General features: G+C 35.0%; 1 protein-coding gene across 1 annotated transcript in view; it reads left to right on the forward strand.

Annotated features, from left to right (window-relative positions):
• The window catches only part of LOC131063379 (long chain acyl-CoA synthetase 9, chloroplastic), a 79355-nt gene that overhangs the window by 25153 nt on the left and 29161 nt on the right, over window positions 1–25041 (forward strand). The window contains exons 5-8 of the mRNA XM_057997180.2: window positions 13345–13476; window positions 13605–13778; window positions 13908–14137; window positions 23310–23427. Of these exons, the coding sequence (XP_057853163.1) occupies window positions 13345–13476; window positions 13605–13778; window positions 13908–14137; window positions 23310–23427 (654 nt within the window). The remainder of the gene's footprint in view (window positions 1–13344; window positions 13477–13604; window positions 13779–13907; window positions 14138–23309; window positions 23428–25041) is intronic.

The raw sequence follows: 25041 nt of genomic DNA on the forward strand, positions 1-25041 counted from the left end.
TGATGGAAAATATGGCATATTGTGTGTGAACTGTGAAGTAATGCTACTGCATCACAAAAATCGCTAAAAACACAAGGTCCTATATTAGTTACCATTCCTTGAGAAGAAATGGCCCCCATTGTAGCAAGTTGCAGAAGATGTGGAAAGTTGTAGCTTGAACTTTTGTGAGCCATTTGCCTTGAGAAGATGCTTGATGTACCTCTAGGTTCTGATGGGGAGGTGTCACTTGATTTCTGTTGTGTTTGACACTTGTGTCAATTATTTGATTATCTTCTGTTGGAGTGCTGTAATCAGGATTGATTTCTGCTAGTTGAAGTTTTTCTGCAACTAGTGTGTCCAACAAAAGTGCACAATAGTTTTGTATCAATATTGGAAGCAAATCAAAATAAGTTTGAAGGTTCAACTCGAAAGTATTGTCTCTAGCTTTCGTTGTGATAACGTATGGGCCCATACCAAAGAGGGTGACAGATCTTATTATGAGATATTGTGAGCTTTTCCCTCTACAAAGTGATGTTTGATGCCGATCATGGTTTTGCTTGTATCTGGCATTAGAATTCTGTAGACTGTTTTTTACCTATGCTGAATATGCTCAACGAATTTGGCAGCTTTGTCGACTTCCTTTTGAGTTGGAAGAGTTGGAGTTGTAGAAGATGAAGTACGATAGGTTACATCAATGGATGCCAAACTTTGGAAACACAAGCTAGCCAAAATTTGGCTGTATTGTTCTATAGTAGCTATTTTAATGAATGAGAGACATTCATGTGTGATCCAAGAGGATTTGGGCCATTCAAGTATACTAAATCTTCGGTTTTGCATGGCAGATTATGTAGTTTTGTCAACGAAATTCTCATCCTAGTTAGCACTCTTGGTTCAAACTGTGTCTCACAACTCTGCATTAGCAGTGCCACATAGCTTGATTTGTTTTGGCTACTGTGAGCATTTGTAGCAGGTTGAAATAACTTGAAAAATCAACAATGAAGCTCTCCAAATCATGAACACAATATTTTCTTGCAAATCTAATCCTTCCAAATCTGAAGCGCAAAGATGACTTGCCAAAATCAGCTCTAATGCAACCTCTTTGTGGAGATGCTCTAGATGGAGATAGGAGCTTTCATTCCCAAATTGAGTAATGGAAATCCAAGAGGGTTTTCGTCCTCCAAGATTCTCAAACAGCTCGGGGTTTTCATCTTTGACTGTGGAAATTGAATATGAAGCACAAATATTGAATTGCAAAATGAAGATAGGATGATCAACGATGAATCCAAGCGCTGTCTTTTAAAGCTCTCGAAGTTGGACCCATGAATTGAAATTTCCCTCCGAAAGTATTTAAGAATGCTTTTTATTATGAAGTGTTTAAAACACTTTTAAATAAAAATAATACTTTTAACTTGTCTTTTGATATAAAATTACTAGGCCTAACTTAAAATAATATTATTTATCATTTTTTTGTTGCTTCACCTTTAGACTACGGGAAATGATGATAGGCTAGATGTCTTCCTCATGGCTTTAATTTGGAAAATGGGGCATGACAAATACATTCAAGTGAAGATCTGTCTTTATCAATGGTTTGGGAATCCATAAATATTTTTGTAGGAAATTTTGATCTAGAAAATTCAGATAAACATAAGGAACCATTTCAAACAATGGTGGATGATGTTCACCATAACAAAGATCCACATCTTATTTAATTGCCACATGGAGATATCATTGATCCTTTGGCACTTGGAGTTCACCATGATTTTCCACAAGGGTCAAGAAAGAATTTTCCAAAGTTTCATGGTGATAACATGCAACATCTCGATGAACATATCACAACATGTTTTTTTTCCATTGAATACTACTTGCAGCATATTGGAGTAGTAATATTTTAATGGCGGCATCAAAGGGATAACACACATAATTTTTGCTCTTTCCTTGAGACAACTGATCTTGATGCTTAGAGTTGTCCAAAGATGTATCACATGATGCAATTCTTGGTAGCTTCTAGAACAGATTATGAGAGGTTTTAGGGTGACTCCAACATCTTGGAGATGATGATATTGCTGTTAGGATTCAACTGTGTAGTTTTTGAGTCAAACTTATTGACCCATGATTCATGAGTCATTGATTCATTGACTCATTGACCCATGACTCATTGACTCATTAACCCATGATATATCTCCTACTTATCTTTGAGATGAGCTTAATGGTGACTATGATAGAATATATCCAAGACATATCAATTTGTGCTAGAAATAATGATTTTGTATGTTTGAGGAATCAAGTGGTTCTTAAAGAGCAAGGATTTGAAGAAGAGAAAATACAAGAGGAACATCGATGGGAGAAACCACCAATCATGAGTTGTTTTCAAGAGAGTGCCTGTCATTTGTTTGTTGCTGAGGATAGAGTGTCTCAAGCATCCATAGAAGATGATGAAGATCTAGTTATTTTCATTGAGTAAGAAGAAATTAGTTGTGTGAGAGAGGAAGGTGAGGATGGATCCAATATTTTCTTTTCTTCATTCTCAGTGTTGTTCAAAAAAATTACACTAGATGCAATCAAAGAAGAAGACATATTTTTGTCTCATGAGGATTCAACTTCGAATTAGCATTTTCCATAAGCACTAATGATAAGAAATCTTAGAAAATATCCATGAAGAAGTGAAGCATTTCATGCTAGAAAATTACGTTTTTCTTCAGCATCTATGTTTGTTGTTTGAAGACCCAAATGTTTAATTATTTCAGGAGGTTGCTGCTATAAGTTGTGTGGATTCAAGAGCGGTTTTGATCATAAGTTTGAGATCTAGGAGGTTGATATTATTCATGATGTCAAGTAAAATAATATTTAGTTCAAGAACAATTGCTTGAACATAGTTGAACTTTAAAGACACTCGTTTGATGTGTCTAGACTAACATGTGCATTAACTTAGGTCAAATCCTTTTCCCATACAATATTTGAGATATGAATGGGCTTGGCTTGCTTTCCACAAGAAGAGCCACATTGACCTAGACTCACACTCTTGTTAATTGCATGTGATTGGGATTGAATGTGTGTGTGTGTGATGAACTAGGTAAAAGAAGGCTGAGTTGAACAAGATTGTTAGTGTGTAGGAAATACAAAACAAAAATGCACAAGAGAGTTACAGATCTAGAAATAAAACACAAAAGAACTTGGTGCTGATTATGCTGGACACAGGTGCTAGGAACCCTTGTCCTGAAGGTGGTTTTGTCACGAGTTAGTGTCGAAAATGGGAGTAGGAAGCTCTGCATACTTGTCTCCTATAAATTTGGGTCAAACTAGTAGGACAGGGGCTCTGGGCAACCTAGTCCTAGGGTTTTTATCTGTACGAAATATGAAACTGTTTGTTATTGTTTGTTTTGTCTAACTGTATCGTTGTCTAGATCACAATCTACAGATCTGAACTTGCACACACGAAAAGAGGGGAAACGACTATGTTGTATAGGGGCTTGCCTAAGTCAAACCACGTGTTGGTGTTCCCACCTCCATACTAGCAATGAATAATGATAAAAATTGTCGTGTGCTCCCTCAAGAGCAAGGGAAAATGAATAACATAAACTGAAATGATTACCTTAGGCATGGAACCTGTTGGAACCCTAAATTTTACAATTTTTAGAATTCCAGATTCCAAGACAAGGAACAAGAAAAATTCTAAATATATATATATTGAATAGGTACAAGTAATATGTTTTATATTTGTTGCACAATATGAAACCATAACATAAACACAATAATGGGCATAAAAAATGGATTGTGAAGCACCAAAGGGGGTATTTACATCATTTAAAGACCATTTATCCATTATATACCCATAAAATAGCCTTAAAACACCTCTAATATGCCTGAACAACTTGTAAAGTGACAATTAATTACATTAACTAAGGCAATTTCGGGATTTGGAATTATTTTTATTTAAAAGGGGGGTGTCTTTTCACCCAAAGGGGTATGAAAACCATTCAACCACATATATATATGTGATGTAAAATGTAAAGAGGGGAGAAGATAGATACAAGAGGTGGAGGCAATTTTGTACTTTTAAACTTTTTATCAAAAATAATCAGTTGCATTTTCTTTCTCATATGTGTTGAGAGTTAACATATTTTCAGAAGGCAGTTGCTTGTGATATTATCTAAAGGAGATAAGGTTATTTGTGTTCTTCCAGTGAAATTCTGTGTTTCATATTGTAGATTTGGATCAAAAAAGATTTACTTGTGAATTGTAATTGTTCCCTGTATTTCTTCCTTGGATGGTCTCTTAAAGTTAGGGTTAAATTCATTCAAGCGGTTTACAATATAGACATTGAAGTAGAGCTCATAAGAAACAATAACTGACAGACTCGCCAAGAGGGGGTGGGTTTAAAAACTGTCTCATAAGTTTACATAATAAGTTCTGAAGAAATATAAGACTCTGTAGCCCAAATAAGAGGAAAGGCACTGATCATTTGTAAACAAATCTTTAACCATACCAATCACCCTTTACTTTTAAGCATTAGGATTAGTAGAGTAGGTATAGTAGGTAATTTAGCCAAAGTGTAACATATATACTTTTGTAAGATACATAGATCAATACACACATCTGAAATCAGTTTGTTTAAGAAACTTATGCCATTTTGAGACTAGGAGATATCAGATTAAGACACTAAATCTGCTATAAAAAGCATTAGTTGAATGAGTAGGTATACCCGCCTAGGTCCTGCAGAGCCTAAAGTGAGAGAGTTAGTATCCAAATAGGTTCACTCTATAAGTTGGCCAAGTCAACTGGAGGGTTTGATCATAGGAGTTGGCATTTCCTTAGAACCTATCCAATCTGTTGATTTGAGACCCAACAGAACCTTTGCTTGAATCTCATATAAGGTAGTGTTGACTTGCTTTCATGAAGTCCTGTAAAAGTTTAATACAACATGATAATAATGATGAATTGTAAACAATGAATGAATACTGGATAGCAGATCGGTGTAATCTTGATAGTGCCCTTAGACTTCATCACTTGATTGATCTTGATTGCTTAAGATTGGAGAGAGAGATTCTTAAAAGGTTTTGCAAATGAGAGAGAGTTGCTTATAAAAGCAACTAACACCTTTTCACAAGCAACCTTTTTGGGAAAGGCTGACATAAGATTATATCCATCAAGGGCTTGAAGCCAACATTTACGTGTTTGAATTTGGAGCCAAATTGGGAGGAGAGAGGTGTGGGGGCCCTAGTCTAGCCCATTCTACTGCACAAAGGTCTAGGCACAAGGGGGTGAGACCAATACACACAACATGAAATTGTATAGGGTATATAATTTATGACGTTACATATCTTGGTAGTTTTCTACATGTCCTTAACAACATGTTTTCATTGGACACAATGAACTCTCTTTTGAGTTTTGGCTCATCCTCTTTTTCAATAGATCTCATATATGTTAGTGAAGAAGTGGATCTTTTTCATCAAGATAACAATGCCAGGATTTATAATGAAGAACCTAATTGTTTTCTTCCTTTGTAAGACATTATTTGAAGTGGCTTGGTGATGTAGACAAGATTGGGGGTCTTATCAAACTACCCAATCTTGCAGCCTTAACATGTCATCCAATCCATAATATGGAAACAAAATCTGAAACACTTTTTTATTGAATTTCTAATTTGTATATTCATACAACAAAATACCTCAAGGGCAATTACATACATGAAGGATTACAACAAGAGACAAAATTCAGACATTTTACAATGTTTGTAGCCACTTCATGCCTACAAGTCTTTGAATCTTCAAGCATTCAAACCTTCTTGACTTCACTCCTCTTTTGAAATTGGATTTCCCCTTCATCTTACAGCTCTCATGGCTGCCTTGAACACCTACAACACACTTGCAAATTCTTCTTTCTCTTCTTTTCTCTTTCTCCTCTTGTAAAGCTAATTGCCTACACTCTTCTTTATGCAATTCTCTAGAGCAACTTGCAAGTTCTTTCTACAATCTTGCTGCTGTTGATTTCTGCTTCTTAACATCATTAGAGGCTGCATTTTATAGAGCTCAAAAACCTTTGTGATGCATCAAAAAGAGGCACCCAAATTTTCTCTTTCATTTCCCATAACTTGACCCTTGAAATTTCTTTAAAAAGAATGAAATAAAAACATAGTTTTGCTTCCAAAATGTGTTGTTAATTTTTCTACACCATATCCTACAACTTGTGTTGGATATTTTGTCATTGATGTCAAAGGATGATGATCAAGGTTGTTTAGCATTTATTTGTTTGAGCAACTTGGTTGCTTGGTTGAGCAATTTGGTTGCTAGGTTATGCTACTTGGTTGCTTGGTTGAGCTGCCTGGTTGTTTGGTTGAGCTACTTGGTTGTCTAGTTGAGCTACTTGGCTGTGTGTTTGAGCTACGTGGTTGTAAGCTTGAGTTGACTGCTTGTCCAAGTCACCTACTCGCTGTCAGCTTCTCTTGCCAAGTCAGATCAATTATTTGCCATGTCATTCTTGAAGGTCGACTCTTCTAAACAGCTGAAAATTAAATAGAAAGGCATGATTCATTGGCCGTGTCAGAATTTATGATAGACATTTTCTTTATTTCCTTCATCCTCTTTGTACGATGGTTTGTTTCTGACAACAGCTGTTTAGTAACATTTTTTTATGTGAGTGGAAGGTCTATTTTTGGAGGCAGCTTTATTTGGAACGTTTTCATTTTATTGGTTCATCTTTTTTGTTACGGTTTAATAATAATACCATTAAAAGTGAGTGGAGGTGGTGGCTAAGGTTATTGCATGTAACGGTTTTGGTTTTTATCTGATGGAAGTCAGATATGAAATTAGAAAAGTCTCATATATCATCGCAACTATTCAAGGCTAGTTGTAAGAAGTTATCGATACTCTTGAGTGGAAATATTTTTTGCTGTGCTTGAATACATATATGTATGGTACATCTTTTCTAAAAAGGATATATGTATGCTGTGAATCTGAATCAGCTATGTGTGCTGAAGGTATTTTCTATTTTGAAAGATAATGAGGAGTTTTAGAAGTGATGCAAAGCTCAGTGGATTGAAGGGGTTGACTCGATAATTGATGATTGCCAACTAGTGATTCCTGCTATTTCCAATGTTGGGAATTAATGCCTTGATAACGTTTCCTCTAGTGTTTCAATATCGTGAGCTCTCATGTTTCAACTTGTGCTTCCATTGATGCTGATATGTCTGAAGATTTGTTGCAGACCTGTTATTCACCAATTGGAATCATTTTAGGGAATTCAAAATAAATTTTTAGTGTTTGAAGTGCTGAGAATGATATTAAATTTCAGAGTATTTGAGTTGGTGTTCTGAAAGAAGTTGGTGCTTCAGCTGAAAGAAGTTGGTACTTCAAGGAGTGGAGAGTTGGTGCCCACTTTTGTGATTTGGGTTGGTGCCCATTTGTTAATGAAAGCTATTGTGTGCCGTGGTTTTTTTACTCGAAAGGGGTTTCCATGTGAAATTTGGTGTATGCATCTTGATGATTGCTTTCTCTTTTTTTAATGTGGTTTCATGTCTTTTAAAAATTTAAAATACTGATTCACCCCTCCCACCCTCTTCCCATTGGCCCCCCTCTTAGTATTTCTATGTGCCTTTCAACTTGTTGCTGTATATAACTTTAAATAGTGAATAAAAACAGAAACTAGTCTTGCTCCTTTGGAATTTGAAGTCATTAATAATTTTTCCAAAAAATCATTAGATTTCCCTTCATTTTAGGCACCCGAAATGAAAGGATAAAATAAAAATGGAATGCCAAAGGTCGCTTGCCCTATGAACAGTTCTCTAGGCATCCAAATTGAGTAATTTAATTAATTTTCAATTTATAATATGTCAATGGATCCCTTCAACACTTGAAACTTTGAATTTCTGCAATATAATATTCCTAAAATCACATTAATTACCCTGTTTGTCTATGAGTTTTTAAATGGAGTCCAAATTTTGATAAAAAAAATATTTTATCTTTCAACACTCCAAAATGTGCTCTTGAAGCTCAACCTACACCAAAAATGAAAAAGTTAAACATGAAAAGAAAATTAATTTTTTGGTGATGTAGGATAGCTTGTGAGCCTGAAGTATCACCTGGACTGATGAAACTTAAAAGAAACAAGTTATCCGACTGATGAAACTTAGGAGAAACAAGTTATCCAAGAACTAACACTATGGAATGAAAGATGGCAAAGTGAGCTACTAGAATCTATAAGTTTTCAGCAAGTATACTTTGATAATGACTTCGTTGTTGAAAATTCAGACCTTGATGGTCTCTTAGATTCTGATTTGGATGGGTTGCTAAATGAAGGCTCAATTGATGAAGATGGTCAACAAGTGTTTCCACCTTAAGGTGCCCTGTTGATAGCAATGGTGGATTTAATAAATCAAGAATCAATAAACAAAATATTCTTTCAACAGCTTTAGCCTATCTTGACTAATGATATTTTGATTAAGGGTTGATTATATACAAAGGACAGTTGATAACGATCAAATTTGATTAAGGGTTGAGTATTTTATGCATCCAAGGAAGATGATTGCCAAGCCGCTAATGTAGTCAATAGTTTTAATTTGGACTTATTCTATCTTTTGTAAGTATTTATTATTTCTTGCTCGAGTCCCAGACGCATGTTTTGTATGTCAGTGTACACAGCTGGGCACATTTCACTTTTAGTTTAGATGGGGTTAGTGCATCCACCATGTTTATTTGTTTCTACAAAACCATAAATCACAGGTATTGGGTCACTGTTGGTACAAAATTTTCTTTTAAGACTTAGATTGAACTTCTGCAATTTGTGAAGAAACTGATGCTTGCTCTTGTTCTCTTTTGGTTTGAAGGAAAATGGATGATATCATAATTGATGTCCTTTTGTGCTTGATATTTTCTACCATACCTTCCATATCTGAATGCATATCATCTTTAATTTCCTCTCGGAATTTGTAAGCAAGTTCTTCAAGAGTTTGGTGCTGTTATTAGCACATTTTTCTATGAAAGATTTGATCTTCATTGTTCTTAGGTAAATTGTTAGTAAATACTCTGTTTAATGGATTGTAAGAATTTTTTTAATAATGGATGCTATAGAAGTTCCATCACCTCCTTCTGTATGGTCTTAAGTTGTTTTGCGTAAGACATGATCCTCTACAAGTGGCTCTGTAGCTCCTCTTTAAATTGGAATAATTCTCATCATGATTACAAGTTGGAACCCAAGCCATTTGTTTCTTCTTTCTCTAGCAGAGTCTGAGTTAAAGAGCTATTGTAACATGATCTCACAAGTCTTGAGCAAGTGTGGAATGTGACAGGAATTTTGTTCACACTCGCATTAATAATTCCCGAGCTTGATTACTGTCAACCAAATCTCTTCTGTCCTTGAAGCATTATTTGATTGAATAAGCTGATTTTTTTTTCTTGATGCTCCACAATGTTGCCTAACATGATAGCTAATCACATCCTTATGCAGATTATCTTCCTTATAATAATTGATGGGCATCTAATTTGTAATTTAGGCACTTTTATCTATAACGTAACAAGTTAAGTTCATTACTTAAACCTTGTCATCATAGTTATTTAGTTAAAAATTCATGGATTTAAGGGCTCGCCTCATATTTGATAGGTTGCTTGCAAGGGCAGTAATTTTCCTTTATAAATGGTAAATCTCTGAAGCCTCATAAAGGCTGTTTGAAGTGTTTAATTTCCATCACATAATCTGGATATGTGTTGGTAAATGCTTAGTATCTAGAGCATCATAAAGGTTGTTTACGTGTTTATTTTCTACCATATAATGCGAATTTGCAAGTCATGTTTCTCTGAGTGGATAATATGAGTGGAACTTATATTTTTTAGTAAGAGTACTCCCCAATTGTCGACTGAAAGCATAACACTGTTGTTTGTTACTATAAATGCTCCTCATCCTCCTTCCAAAGCCAGAATTCTGTTCTGTGACTTGATTAGATCTGAGAAGGTGATCGCTCTCCAGAATGACTGGGGCTCTGTTTGGAAGTTTAGACAATATTTACAAATGTACTTTTCAGTGATTTCAATGGAAAAGTACCAAATTATGCTTTACAATATTTTATGATGATTATTATTATCTGATCAAAGTCAGACAACACAGATAACAGCCTATGAGAGTCAATCATAGCTTGGTTGTAGCTAGTCTATTATATATCACCACCAATACAGACATATTTTGTAGCTTTTGATGATCGATATAATTTGCGAATGTCAACAATAATCTGATCTGGAAGTGTTTATTTCCCTTGTTCAACTTCTAATTCCCACTAAAACTCTTCACTGAGTATTTTTAAAGAAAAAATTGTTTAAAGCCATAAATCATTGATATTCAAATACAGAAATAAAATATAAAGCCCTATAAGGCTATAAGTGGTATGTTATAAATGCTGGAGAAATAAAGACTGTCGCACTAGGCAATTCTTACTGTGTCTGTTTGTGCTGGAGTTTTGAAGTTACATTGCATCTGAATTAATAACTGTTTATTATTGGCTTTTAGATATATCATGCATTGATGGTGGTAGATTCAATAGTTGAAAATTAATTATTAGATAATTTGCTAGAAATTCATTTTGCTTTAGCCATGTGTAAAGTATTGACTCCCCAAGGGATTGAAGTTGTTGGTGCCCAAAACCACAGATTGGAAAACCCAAAGACTTGCCAACTCCTTAGGAAATCCAATCAGCCTTGGCCAACGAACAAGGATGGTCGAAGACCAAATCCCTCTGCACTTCAGGCTCCACAAGACCTAGGCGGGTGTACCCTTCCCTCTCAATTACAAAAGAGTTATTTAAATGTGGATTTAAGCCTCTAAGCAAGTTTACACAACTGGCAAATTAGTGTTCTGCAACTATGCTACATCATGTGCTTTAGCTGAATACTTTGAAAACTTAAAACTGAATATGAATATAAGTGTATGTTAAAGATATTGTATATTGAAAATGAAATGCTTTCAGGACTTTAATGAAATCTGCAAGGATTAGTTCAAATAGGATATGTAAGAATGTTTCTCTGTAAGGACCTTATGCATACAAATCAAAATCTCAGAAATAAATGATAGACCAATGCCTCTATCCAGGAATATGCACGATACTTTGTGGACAAATAATTCGATTAAACTCTTGACACAGTTTTCAGGCAACTTGTAACACAAGACTATCAATACAGAGGTTCCATTAAGTGCTATAAGAACATGAAGAAGCAAATCTTATATTCAATTATAACAGCTTGTGGTGGCACACTGTATTAAACCCTTTATTAGATTTATCAAGAGGACAAAATGAAATTCATCAACACAAAAGTATACACGAATTCTGGAATTGAAACAACGAATCTTGTATATTAATTTCTGGAGAGTGAATGCATACAATAGCTACACTTACAGATACTTCATTACACAGTGATTGCTCAAAATGATACTTCCATTCCCACAGACTTCTCCAATACAGACATCCCATAGCCCCTACTGGCAGCATCACAGATTGTGACTTGTCTCCCTTCTTTTTTAATTGAAAAAGACTCCCTATAAATACCTGATCCAAAAGACATATGTGAAAGGACACACCCTTTCGCATACAAAAGGGAGTTACAGACAATTGTTTTTCCAAAGGACACACCCTTTGATTTACAAAGATAATTACATTTGAATCCCTAAAATACACACTAAATAAAGCTTTAATAATATATCCTTTATCCTCCGCTTTGATAATACTTCCCGTAAATATTCAATATCTCCTGCACATAAAATAAACCAATCAAATCCCTTATTAATTAAAGATTAAATATATTCCACTTTAGATTAGGCAATAATCATTTTACCCTATGTAAAATACTTATTTACAAAAATTCACTTAAATCAAAGTACTAAACACTTTTAAATATTTATTCCAATAATAGTTTTTATTAAGTAACATAAGGTAAAAGATTTTGTATAGTAAGTAAAAGAAAATACATTATCTTCCGATAATGTTACAATTCTTTCTCACCTTTTGGTAATCTTTAATTTGGGTGGGAAATATTATATCATATGAAATAACCTTTGCAAAAAGCAATCAAGCATTAAATGACTTACCCTAATGAATATGTTCAAATTATTTACCTAGGGTGAAAATATTATTAAGAGAATATAAAATGACATAGTAATATATCAAACCCTATTTAGGTCATCCAATACCACATATTTTCCCTTTTGATAAAAAATATTACAATTATAATTTCTTAAAAGGCAAAAAGAAAATACTACTTGCATAAGTATATCAAGATGCTATAAATATCAAAATGCCTTTCGCAAGAAATAATTAGAAATATTATATCACAAAAAAAATTTCAAATGTAATCTTGGATGAAGAATACTCTCTTTTAATGTTTGCCCAAGAATTTTAGCTTTTTGCACATAAAACAATATTGTTATAAATATTTATCTTTTAATTAATCTCTTAAATAAATAAAATTCACCCTAAAATATTTAATTTAGTGATTAAGGGCAAAAATAATTTACAATAGAGTAAAAAAGGTAATAACGATATCAAAATTCAATTTTCTTCATTAGTACATTTCACACCTTTTAACATATTTTTCAAAATAAGATCCATTTATATGAAATAACATTTTACCCTAATATATATTTTACTAATGTTTTAGGGTAAAAATAATTTATTTAAATCACATATTTCAAAATGTATTTCCACATTTCAAGATTACTTTAATAAATTAAAATCTTGTGGAAATATTTGCAAATTATCATCCATAGTAATTTACCCTAATAAACATTTTCAAGTAATACAATAGAGCAATTGGTAAAAGGGGAGGGTAGGCATGGGTAGTTAGGAAGGTTGGGTTGAGAGGTTGAGTGTTCAACTCCCTCTCCCTGCCCTTTTGTAAAAATATATTTTATTTTTAAATCATTTATATGCAAAATATAATCACATTGCAAAAAATATTCTTGGGTAAGATATGCTCCTTGTAGAATAGTTTTTTGAGAATAATTTTTTGATTGTCCAACCTGAGCAATCTAGTTATCAATTACCAAGTTTTTGCCTGTAATTTTAGGTTCCACCAGAAGTCTTGAAGTCGGTTCAAGTTTGTTTAAGCAAAGATCTTACCAAGCTTTACTAGATGCTTCATGCCAGACGTTTCATTGTTACTTGGTCTAATCCCATGTTCTTTATGGATTTCAAGTTCTACATATTGCTTTGTTTTTCATTAAAACAATTTAAAAGAGAAATTCCATCATGCATGTTCTGTTTTTAATGTTTTTATTTAGGCAAGAGGATGTTCCTCGCCATTGTAGTTTCATTCTTTAGTTGCTGTTTTCTTTTGTATTTGGCTTTTTCTCCTTACAGTGATAAGTACTTGTAATCTAATTTCAACTTTGCAGGGAGTCATGATGACTCATGGAAATGTTGTCGCAACAGTTGCTGCTGTAATGAAAATTGTTCCAGGTCTTGGCAATAAAGACATTTATCTGGCTTATTTACCATTAGCTCATATTCTGGAACTTGCAGCCGAGGTACAGTACCTGATCATATTCAATTTGTACTCAATGAGAATGCATGCAAATGTGCAGCCTTATGGTCCTGTCCATGTTTTTGATGGTGTATTCATCCCAGTTATTAAGCAAGTATTCACATGGTGCAGGCTGTAATGGTTGCTGTAGGATGTGCCATCGGTTATGGCTCACCTTTTACACTAACTGACACATCACCTAAGATTAAGAAGGGAACGCAAGGTGATGCTTCTATGCTTGGTCCTACTTTAATGACTGCTGTACCAGCTATTTTAGATCGTGTTCGTGATGGTGTGCGGAAAAAGGCATGCAATATGTATTTTAATTGCATGTGTTTGCTTTGATACTTTTTTCCTGTTTAGGCTTGGTGAACAATGTTTTTGGTCATAATTAATGGCCTTTTCTACCTAACATAGAGTATTTTGCTAATGCAGGTTGACGCAACAGGTGGGATATCAAAAAGATTGTTTGATATTGCATATAACCGTAGATTAGCTGCTATAGAAGGAAGCTGGCTTGGAGCTTGGGGTCTAGAAAAGCTTGTCTGGGATGTACTAGTTTTTAGGAAGATACGTGCAGTTCTTGGAGGTCATATCCGTGGCTTGCTTTCGGGTGGAGCTCCTCTCTCTGGTGATACACAAAGATTCATTAATATATGCCTTGGGTGCGAATTTACAAGTGCTTTCCTCTTTTTCATCAGTTTTGAGATCTTGAATTCTGTGTTATGCATATCATGTTATAGTCTACACCCTTAAGTCCTTTGACAATGGAGAGAGCTGAAAAAATAATCAGGGCTAAACAATAAAAGATCTTAATCAGATGGGCTGAAAAGAGGAATAACTGTATATATAGAGAGTGATGGAGGAAGGACCATCTATAATGAGAAAATTTGAATGATTTCCCAATGAAGACTGCAATGCCATTACTACAGGTAGCAACAATAAAGGATTTTTCTTTGGTTGACTTGTTGATGCATTAATCTCGTCCTTGGCTTGCAGCACTTTGTGAGAGGTGTAGGTGAAGTCAAGATGGGTAGAAAAGACCCGAGTAGGTCATATTTGGGGGTTCCAAAGACTTGGTAAACCTTCTTTGTACAACTTCTATCCATGAAATTTTTAAAACCATATTGACTTGTTTTCCTTGGGTGTAAGCTCCTCTTAACCGTGAATCCTCTTATGCTTCTTAACACGTGACATGTGCAAGTAGAGCAAATGGTGAAAAGACAAAAGGGTAATCCAATAAATATGAATCTAAGCCCTAGAGCCAAGTCTCAGTTTCAGTTGAAAAAATTGGCTCGACTTATGACATCAGTAAAAACTGAAAACAGTAGTGCTATAGAATGTCATTGGTTGGGTTGATGATTTTGGCTACATGTAAAATCAGTTTAAAAGAGGGTCAGAAGGAGAATCAAGGACTCAGCAGGACAAATGTGCAAATGTCTATTAGTGTGATGGCTGATGATACATCTCTCACAAAGTACCACAAACCTGTCCACCGTGATCTCAACATATGTGTGGGCATATGTTTAGGGAGATTAATGCACTAACAAGCATTGCATTGGAAAAGTGTTTGTGAAGCAAAATTCAGGTGTATAAAGGATTTATATGTTCATATAGACATATATGTGTGTTTATATGTCTACGAGTACATATAGTTATATATATACTTTTAGTAGTTTTTCAAAAGCTTAACCATCAACACAAACTTTCTTTTTAGCAATCCTTACCAAACTCCAGTTGTTATTTTACGAGAAGACTGAGAAGGAAATGAAAAATAATTGAATGAATTAATAACGAATATACAAGCGTTTATAAAGGAATTACAAGACGGTGTTCTAAAAAGAACGAACCGTTAAACTAAAGCTTAAAAAAGCTTAAAACGCTAAATAAAGCTAAAAAGCTTCAAACTAAAAAGCAAACTGTGTTCTTATAAAAGAAGCAATAGTAGTTACACTTAAAAGACTAAACAAACTAAATAAGTCGACTAAAAAGCTAAATAGCTAAATAAGTTGACAACTAAGATGATCACTAAGAATAGAAGATGACCATTAATAGAATCACAAAAGAAGGTAACTGACTAAAAGAATTAATTATTCTTATACCCTCCCTTAATGGTCATTGTATCAACTAAGTATCCGACAAAAGACATTGCAGGTCTTTTGATCATAAATGCAATGCAAAGAACACTCTATTGCTACGAAGACCCTCCCAGGATTTGCAAAGTTGTAATGACCATTAATAGTTGATTTCGGATGCTTGATGTAACCCTTACATGCTAATTATGGAACTGGCACACACGAATGATGTAACCATGATTTTGAGGAAAAATCCGCAAACCTTTTTGTAGAAGAGTATTGAGCACTGTTTGCTCCAACAACTCCAGAACAGACTACAAGATACCATGGTTGCAAATGTTCGCCCTAGCAGTGCGACCCAAAATTGACTGCAACAAAGCATGATTTTTGTGGAAAAAACTGTCAAAACTTGAGAACTTTGCGAATCGCAAAATCCCATGCGAACTTCGCGTATTACAGATGATTTTTGAGGAAAAACTCGAAAAAACCAACAAACAATTTTTTAGGAAAAAATTATGAAAACCTAAGGACAATTTTTTAGGAAAAAATCGTGAAAATCCTCCCATGATATTTTGTGGAAAAAATAAGAAAACTGATAAGACCCTGGGACCTGTAGGACAAGAGGCTTTGCCCAAATCAATCTGATCAAGGCAACGATATTCAAATATCATCAACATGTGCTGTTTCTAGGTGGTGTTGCAGCTATTGAACTTCTGATTGTGTTCCAACATGATGTCGGTCAAAGTTGCCATCATGAAAACTGAGGTTGAACGTGCTCAACCTAGTGAAGGCAGGAGACAAAAGAAGCTGATTAAAAATTAGAATAGAAGCAGCTGCACAAAGAATCTGAAACCCTAGAATGGAATTCGAGACACCAATCCCAAATGATTAAGAGGAATCGTTGTCTAACGGTCAATTGATAAACAAATGATTAGGAGAATCATTGTCTTGCATATCGGTTTATGACTTTTGGTATAGAGACATCTCAATGAAGAGACATGTCTCCACGTATGTGGAGTCCTGTCTATTCATCGACATGTCTCCACGTACGTAGAGGCATGTCTGTCCATTGACATGCCTATACCGTAAGGTATAGATCATGATGCAGTTCGATTTTAATAGGCAAGTACAGTAATCGAAAGTGCAAGCCTTTAGATATTGATCTCCCTCATTCAGCAGACTCTCAAATACGTTATGCATTAAGTTGTGTTCCCTTCACATGAGCAGCAACCTGCACTCAAGAGTTAATTGTCATATAGTTTAGTCAGAACCAAGTATTAGAAAATAAAAACTACTCACATATCTAATCTGATCCAAACTTTAACAAATCGCACACCCTTAAGTTCCCAACTTTGTAGCTTGCGTAAGACTGCATAACAACATGAAACGTTGTGGAAAGGTGCATGCTGGCTGTATTATGCATGCCATACAAACCAAGCCCATAATTACGTCTAAGTCCCTATTGTACTTATATTCCTTAATTTGTAGCTTCATGCACGAGCTTTATTTTGTTGAGGGGGTGCAAATTGCTCAATGATAGCGTCTCTTTTACCTCATGGATAAGCCATGCATTTAACAATGCATTATCTCTTTTGCAATTGGAATTGAATCTGAGCTTCCCATGAACATTGGAGATAGGGCTGGAGTTCAGCATATATGATGCACTTTGAGGTAACAAACATTAAATATCCCTAATTTGAATCTGGGTGTTGGTGATAGTGGTTCCCATTTGTAATGACATCTAATTATGAAAAATCAATTAGAGTTATGAATATTCATCTTTAAGAATTTTTATTATATATATATATATATATATATTTTCACTTGATAAGTAGAGGTATTTTCCGGAGTGCATTAAGTTATGATATTAATATGAGGATTCAATTGCATAGTTTTTGAGTAGTGGTTCACATGAACCCATCTCTTGGGAGAGATGAATGATTCACTTAGCACTCATTGCATCTAGATGACGCTCATAGGGGTGAAGCATTGGGACTTCTTGGGAGGTCACTTGTCCCAATTCTACTTCAACTTAGTTGTGGTTAATGATGGAATTTTCTTTAAGGTCAAGCTCACTTAGCTTGCTAACCCATTTGCAAAACCTTAAGCAAGTGTTGTGTCTTCGGAACCATTCATCATAGAGCCCCTTTAGCTCATCATTTGAAAATTTTGGGAGGTATTTTCTGTTGTGTGTCAAGTTATGATATTAATATCAGGATTCAATTGTGTACTTTTTGAGTTAAACTCATTAACCCATATCTCATGAGAGTGGTTTGCATGAATCTATTTCTCATGAGAATGAATGGTCAGCTTAGCACTAATTGCATCTAAATGATGTTCATAGGGGTGAAGCATTGGAACTTCCCAAGAGGTCACACATCCCAATACTACTCTGACTCAAGCACGGTTAAACATTGAGTTTCTCCAATGTCAAGCCCACTTAGTTTGCTACCCCATTTGTAAAACCTTTAGCAAGTTTTGTGCCTTACAAACCATTCATCACAGAGCCCCTTTAGCTCATTGATTGATAAGTAGGAGGTATTTTCAATAGTCTGTCAAGTTATGATATTAATATCAGGATTCAACCTGTTAATTTTGTTCACTTGGTGAATTTGTTCTACCCATTCTGACTTCAAGTCAAAAATGTTGTAGCTCGTACTTTTATTGTTGAATTAGTTAATATCAATCATTTTGCCTCGGTCTTTCCTCCATATGGCTTCTTTTATAATTCGTTGCTATGCATTGCATTGCTTACAAATGGTAATGTTTTTGATTTGTATTCCATAATCTGAATTCATGCATGCCTATCCTCTGTTGATTATAATTAGGGAATGGCGGATTCCAATTGCCTTGGGCAACATTGGAATCCGCCCAAGGGGGCCAGCCCCTTTCTCCAACGTGTAGGGCTGGGCCCTATACCTCACTTCACTCCACACTACATAAATGAAACCCCATGCCACATTCAAGATAGCGTGCTAAACATAATAGGGCCAACCCTATCTAATGCATTTCGGTTAAAGGAAAAACAATAAATTAAAGGTCAAGCCAACATAAATGGATTTTAGTATAAGCCGACATAAAAGGTTATTGCATCATATAAATAAAGATACTTTCACCTCAATCAAATACATTCAATACATCATCATGCTAAATATCTACATCTGCCTAATGCAAATTTGAAGGAGCAATATCACAGCGAATCACATCTGCTATGCCAGCGAATTACATCTGCCATTAAAGGGTGCGAAATTCATCCATGAGGAGAGCAAATTGAGGGCTAAGGTTGCAGTCCAACAAAGTGCAGATTTCCTATGCAGACCTAGGGTTTGGATCTGATTGCTGTTGGAAGTGGTAAAGGGATGCTTGTGAAGGTGCAGTCTTGTGGAAGACATTATCAGCCCTAAGTGCAATCGCCTTCAAATACTTGAGATAAGTCTTGTAATCTTCATATGAATATAATCCATAATCAGATCTGAGGATCCTTTCTGGCTGGGTTTTTCCTCCTAGGAGATTTTCCCAGGGTAACCGTATCTTGTTCTTATTTGTTCATTTTGTTGTTATGCCTAAATCTGGAAAACTATAAATCTTTCATCTAATCAATTTAGTTAGAAACTAAATTCTGATTTTTTGAGTTTATATTAATCTGAAAGTGTTAAAACTAACATCCTCAACAACATCTACTTTAAGATTCTCACAACATTCCCAAATGTTAAGAGCATCTCTTTTTGTGATATCAATAATATTTCACTATTCATGTTCTTTGTAGTAGACTAATAATTTACCGGCTAAAGTTTGCTTTAGGTTATAACCATTCATTTAGGAGTGGTGACAAATGTTTGTGAGCTGTAAAAGCTTATTTAAATTTGAAATATATGGAGAATTCTTTCACTATGAAGGTATCTGCTCTTGTGATCCCAGGCTAGATGCATGTATGTTTATCTCCACATAAAGGGTCACTCCAAGCTTCTTTTTCACCTCCTTAAGTAAAGATTAAGTCTAGCCTGTGATGAGCCCCTATTCGACCATGCATTACTCAGTGCGAAGGTACGTGTGCAAAAGAAAAACATCTTAGAGCCATGAAAACACTCCAAGCAAATTCAGGCTAATTCTGTTTTACATAGGATATAGCATTGCACTATGAGTTGCATAAGGTAGTAGGTTCTCAACTTTGCAGCTTGTGGAAGATTGCATAGCAAGATGAAATACCACATAAAGTGCCTCCAGGCTATGTTATGTTTACTTTACAAACTAGGATCCTAAACACAACAAAGTCCCTATTCTACATGCATTTTTTGATTTGGAGCTACAAGTGTGAACTAACTCGCTTTGAGAAGTTGCAAATTACTTGATCATAGCTTTTTTCCTACCTTACAGATAAGCAATGCTTTATCTTGGCATTATCCCTTTTACTAGGGAATTGAATATGATGCCCTTGTGGCCTCTTTCCTACCTTTGGGATATGTTGTCGTTCATCTTGGCATTATGTCCTTTGTAATGCCCCTTTTTGTAAATGCCCTAGTTTTTGCCCTAAAATCACAATTCCAAGTAACTTTCCTACTAGGGTTAGGAACATAAACTTAATCATAAGATATCTGTAATCTATCGGGGAAATTCAACCATAGGGAAGCTAGGATAAGATGACTCAATGAGGTGCCTAGAGATCCTCTACCCTAGGCCCAAGAGCGGGTATATTATCCCTCTTGGCTTCATATGGCCCGTGCCATCCATATGAGGTGGTGTACCTAGTGATAAGCGTTCCCCTTCATCTTGCCATCCATTTCCCACTTCCTACGATTGGACTTCTTGGTATATTAATTTTCCATGATAAAGGGATGAGGAGTATTTACAATAGGGTGCCCCAGAAGCCCATCCCTTCTAAGCCCAAAGCCAGTACCCCTTGTTCCCCCTTGGCTTCATGTGACCATTCGGTCACCACCATGAGGTGGCATACCTAGAAGAGTACCCCATCACCGTTCCCCTCCTTGTAATCTCTTATTACCCCTACCATGGTTGAAAAACAGAATATACATAAGCAACAGCATATTATTAATCATCAATGAGCAGATAATATCCATCATGCTATGTACAAGAACTCATACCAAAGACCACAAGTATGTTCGGACTGCTGTATTTAATTATTAATATTCAATCTGATCTGTTTTCTTTCGATGATGATCTCTGGAGTTCTGATCCACAGCATATATATATATCTCTTCACCATCCTTGGAGAGTCATGTCCTTTCTGAAATGTCTTTTCAAGGTGATATCTCTCTTCAATGGTGACCGCTGCCTTCTTTGCTGACTAAACTGCTCATATTATTTTAATATTATTTTTAATGAGATTACTCCTTAAACCTGACCTCTTCACTTAACAATTGGCTGTTGCTTTTGGATGTGATCGCACCTCCTCATTAGGTAATATCATATGCATCCCCTTGCTATGTCCATTAGGTTATGCATTGATGTAGAATGGCCGAAAATTGTAATTCTTATGAATAAGACAGTTTTTGTATTGATATTGATTTAGATGTCATGGCAGGGACATGACATCCTTTGCCATGGAATCGAATATGAGCCTCTTGTAGCTTCTTTCCTACCTTTGTGGATAAGCTGTGCTTTAATCATGCATGCATGGTCTCTCTTAAAATTGGAATATGATACAATCTTCTTTTAGACATCATAAATAATAGTTTATAAGTTAAACAGATAAAATACATGGAAATGGAAACAAACAGAAAAGATACCAAATTTGAAATTGGGTGTATTGGTGACAATTGATCTTCTTTGCACATTTAATTATCAAAATCCAACTATAATTATGAATATTTAACTTTGAGGCTTTCATTATTTGATATTTTTTCAATCTGTTGTTATTTTGTGTTAGCCTTTCTAAGCTCTTCTCTTAGTCAAGAAAGTCATAGCTTTTACTTCTCTAACTTTGTTGAATTGATTAATATTAAGCATTTTGCCTCAGTCCTTTCTCCCATTTATAGTGCTTCTTTGGAATACTTTGCTTTGCATTTTTACCAATGTTATAATGTGTCTAATAATATGCATTCCATCATCTGAAGTCAACCATGCCCATCCTCAGCAATATCTGTGTGAAGGTGTTTACTTCACTCCCAAACATTAAGAGCAGTTTTTTGGTGATATTATGAATGTTATTTATAATAAATTCATTGTTTCGTGGTTCAAAATAACTTTAGATAGGAACCATGGCACTCAAGTGTCAAGCATAGGTTTAAAATGACAGGAAAACTTGGTGTAGGCAAGTAAAGGGTGAGTTTCTCAGATATCATGTTTTCTTGCAAGTAGGTGTGAGTAGTCGGGGAAGCTTTCAATCTATGGTGGTGTGTATGGAGACCTCATCTACAAACATGTCTGCTCTAATGCTTCTAGACTGGATTTGTGTAAATGTTTATCTCCACAAAAGTAGCCACTAAAAAAATCTTTTTCAGTGAGTTTCCAATCCATGGTGGTGAAAAATGGCTTTTTAAGATTCAAGTGTATGGAAACTTCGTTCTCTACAAGCATGCCTGCTCGAATGTTCCTAGACTGAATTTGTGTATATGTTTATCTTTACTGAGGTTTTTTAAGATTTTATCCACATATTTCTTTTGGAAGGTCCACCTTTTTCTGTGTACCTGTCCTTTTCCACTGAAAACTGAATCATTAATAGTAGATGTGCTCAAAGACGCATGCTTAAAAGGTTGTCTTATGTCTCTACTAGCTTTGCATATTTGATGAATGTAAAGATTTAAATGTGAAGGTGTTTACTTCACTCCCAAACTTAAGAGCAGTTTTTTTGTGATATCATGAATGTTATTTGTAATAAATTCATTGTTTCGTGGTTCAAAATCACTTTAGATAGGAACCATTGCACTCAAGAGTGGTATTGAGTATAGGTTTAAAAGCAGTTTAGATAGGAAGCATGCCCATCCTCAGTAATATCTGTGTGAAGATGTTCACTTTACTTCCAAACATTAAGATAGTTTTTTGGTGATATTATGAATGTTATTTATAATAAATTCACTGCTTTGTGGTTCAAAATCACTTCAGATAGGAACCATTGCACTGAAGAGTAGTGTTGAGCATAGGTTTAAAATCTCAGGAAAACTTGGTGTAGGCAAGTAAAGGGTGAGTTTGTCAGCTATCATGTTTTCTTGCAAGTACGTGTGAGTACTTGGGAAGTTTTCATTTTATGGTGGTGTGTATGGAGACCTTCTCTACAAACATGTCTGTGCTCTAATGCTCCTCGATTGGATTTATGTAAATGTTTATCTCCGCAAAAAATAGTCACTAATTTTTTTTTTCAGTGAATTTTCAATCCATGGTGATGAGACATGGCTTGTTAAGATTGAAAATGTATGGAAACTTACTTCTCTACAAGCATGCCCGCTCGAATGCCCCTAGACTGAATTTGTGTATATGTTTATCTTTACTGAGTTTTTTTTAAGATTTTATCCACACATTTATTTTGGAAGGTCCACCTTTTTCTTTGAACCTGCCCTTTCCACACTGAAATTGAATCGTTATTATTAGATTTGCTCAAAGATGCATGCTTAAAAGGTTGTCTTATTTCACTACTAGCTTTGCATATTTGGTGAATGCAAAGATTCAATCATTTTTCAAATTTTCTGTGGCAATCTTCTTATAGAGAAGTTTTTTTATTCACATGGTGTATGAATATTTGAATTATAGTACATATGAAATAAATTAGACACTAAAACAGTTGTTTTGACATATTTCATTTTTGATCCAGGGCGCCAATTGGGCAAGGGTATGGTCTTACTGAAACTTGTGCTGGAGGCACATTTTCAGAATGGGATGACACAACTGTTGGTCGTGTTGGCCCTCCACTTCCCTGTTCATATGTGAAGGTGAAATAATCTAAAAGATGATATAATTATATGCTAACAATTTCTATGTACTTGTATACATTTACCCTTTATTGCAGATGTATAATTGCTTTAAGCTACAATATTTTTACCCTTTATTTCAGGTGAAATCAGCTATATAGAAAGCTTGCAATCTATTTGACAAAAATGTCAGTGTAAAACTTTTGAACATTGGGATATGATTCAGAATTTTAGTCGCAGCTCCTGTGATTGTTAGTATTCAGAAATTCTTGATATTTAGTTGTGTGCAAAGTTTGACAAAATGCCAACCACCTAAAAAGCAGAAATATTGCAGTTTGGAAGAAAAATTCCTTAGTAGGGTTATTACAGCCAGCAAAAAAGAAATAAATGTTTTCTGTTTAATAAAATAGTGAATACAAAATTTACAGATCAGTGGAACCTGCACAAGACCGCGTTCTTAAATATAAATATTGACCACTAGTACTGAAGTCATGCTGCAACTATGAAAATAAGCTTATTGTGCTGATTTGAATGATCTGTATATGCTCATATATTACAAAATAAATAAGGTCTGCAGCTGCAAAGTAAAAATGACTGTTCTTGGGGTTGAACATATTGTATCACAACAGAAACCTGCAAGAAAAAAATCAAGGTGGATGGACACATGACTAAACACATAAAAGAATATGAAACATGGGCTGCTTGTAAGTGCTGAAGAATACTGTTAAGCATCCCATTAAAGCTACAAAATAAGTGAAACCTGCAGCTGTGAAGAAAAAGAGACTTTTCTTGAGATGGAACTTTGTATCGTAACAGAAACTTCCAAGAGAAAAACCAGAAGTGGGATGGACATATGACTAAATACATAAAAGGATACAAGAACTAGATCTATACATATGTGCTGAAGAATAATGTTAAGCATCAGAGTATTGGCGTAGGAAATTCACTCCCATCAAAGCCACAAAATAAGTGAAGTCTGCAGCTGCAAAGAAAAAGAGACTGTTCTTGAGACGGAACATATTATATCATAACAGAAACTTACAAGAGAAAAACCAAAAGTGGATGGACATATAGATAAAAGGATGTGAAAACTAGATCTACATGTGGAAACATCGGCTGCCTGTAAGTGCTGAAGAATACTGTTGAGCATCATTGTATTGATGTAGGAAATTCATTCCTATCCAAGCTACAGCAATTATGCAGGTGGTATCAATCCTGTCTGGTGGATAGGTGCCTTGAATTGCACCCATTTCTGAACTTTTAGGATAATTTAATTTTTAGACTGTGGGAATGGCCTGTGAGATTCATCAAATTGTTTCACCTTACAGAGACACTACTTGTGGGATTAGTTCACACTGCATGCAACAAATTTAGGAACATGTGATCCAGATGGAGCGGTGCTTCCCAATCACTGATTCTTTAGGTATCCATTCTACTGCTGGATAGAAGAATCCAATTTTTTTGGGTCATTTGAGAATGTGAGGGAAGGGATACATACATGGATTTAATGCTGCATTTTGTGTTTTAGGATTTGTAGAAGCATTTCCTTTGTTTTCTTGTTCACATATTTGTCATGTTTGATCAAGAAGCGCATTTGATTATGGAAATTAATTTTGGGATTCAACAGTGTAATTT

The sequence above is a fragment of the Cryptomeria japonica genome, chromosome 10, assembly GCF_030272615.1.
Source record: "Cryptomeria japonica chromosome 10, Sugi_1.0, whole genome shotgun sequence".
Lineage (NCBI taxonomy): Eukaryota > Viridiplantae > Streptophyta > Pinopsida > Cupressales > Cupressaceae > Cryptomeria > Cryptomeria japonica.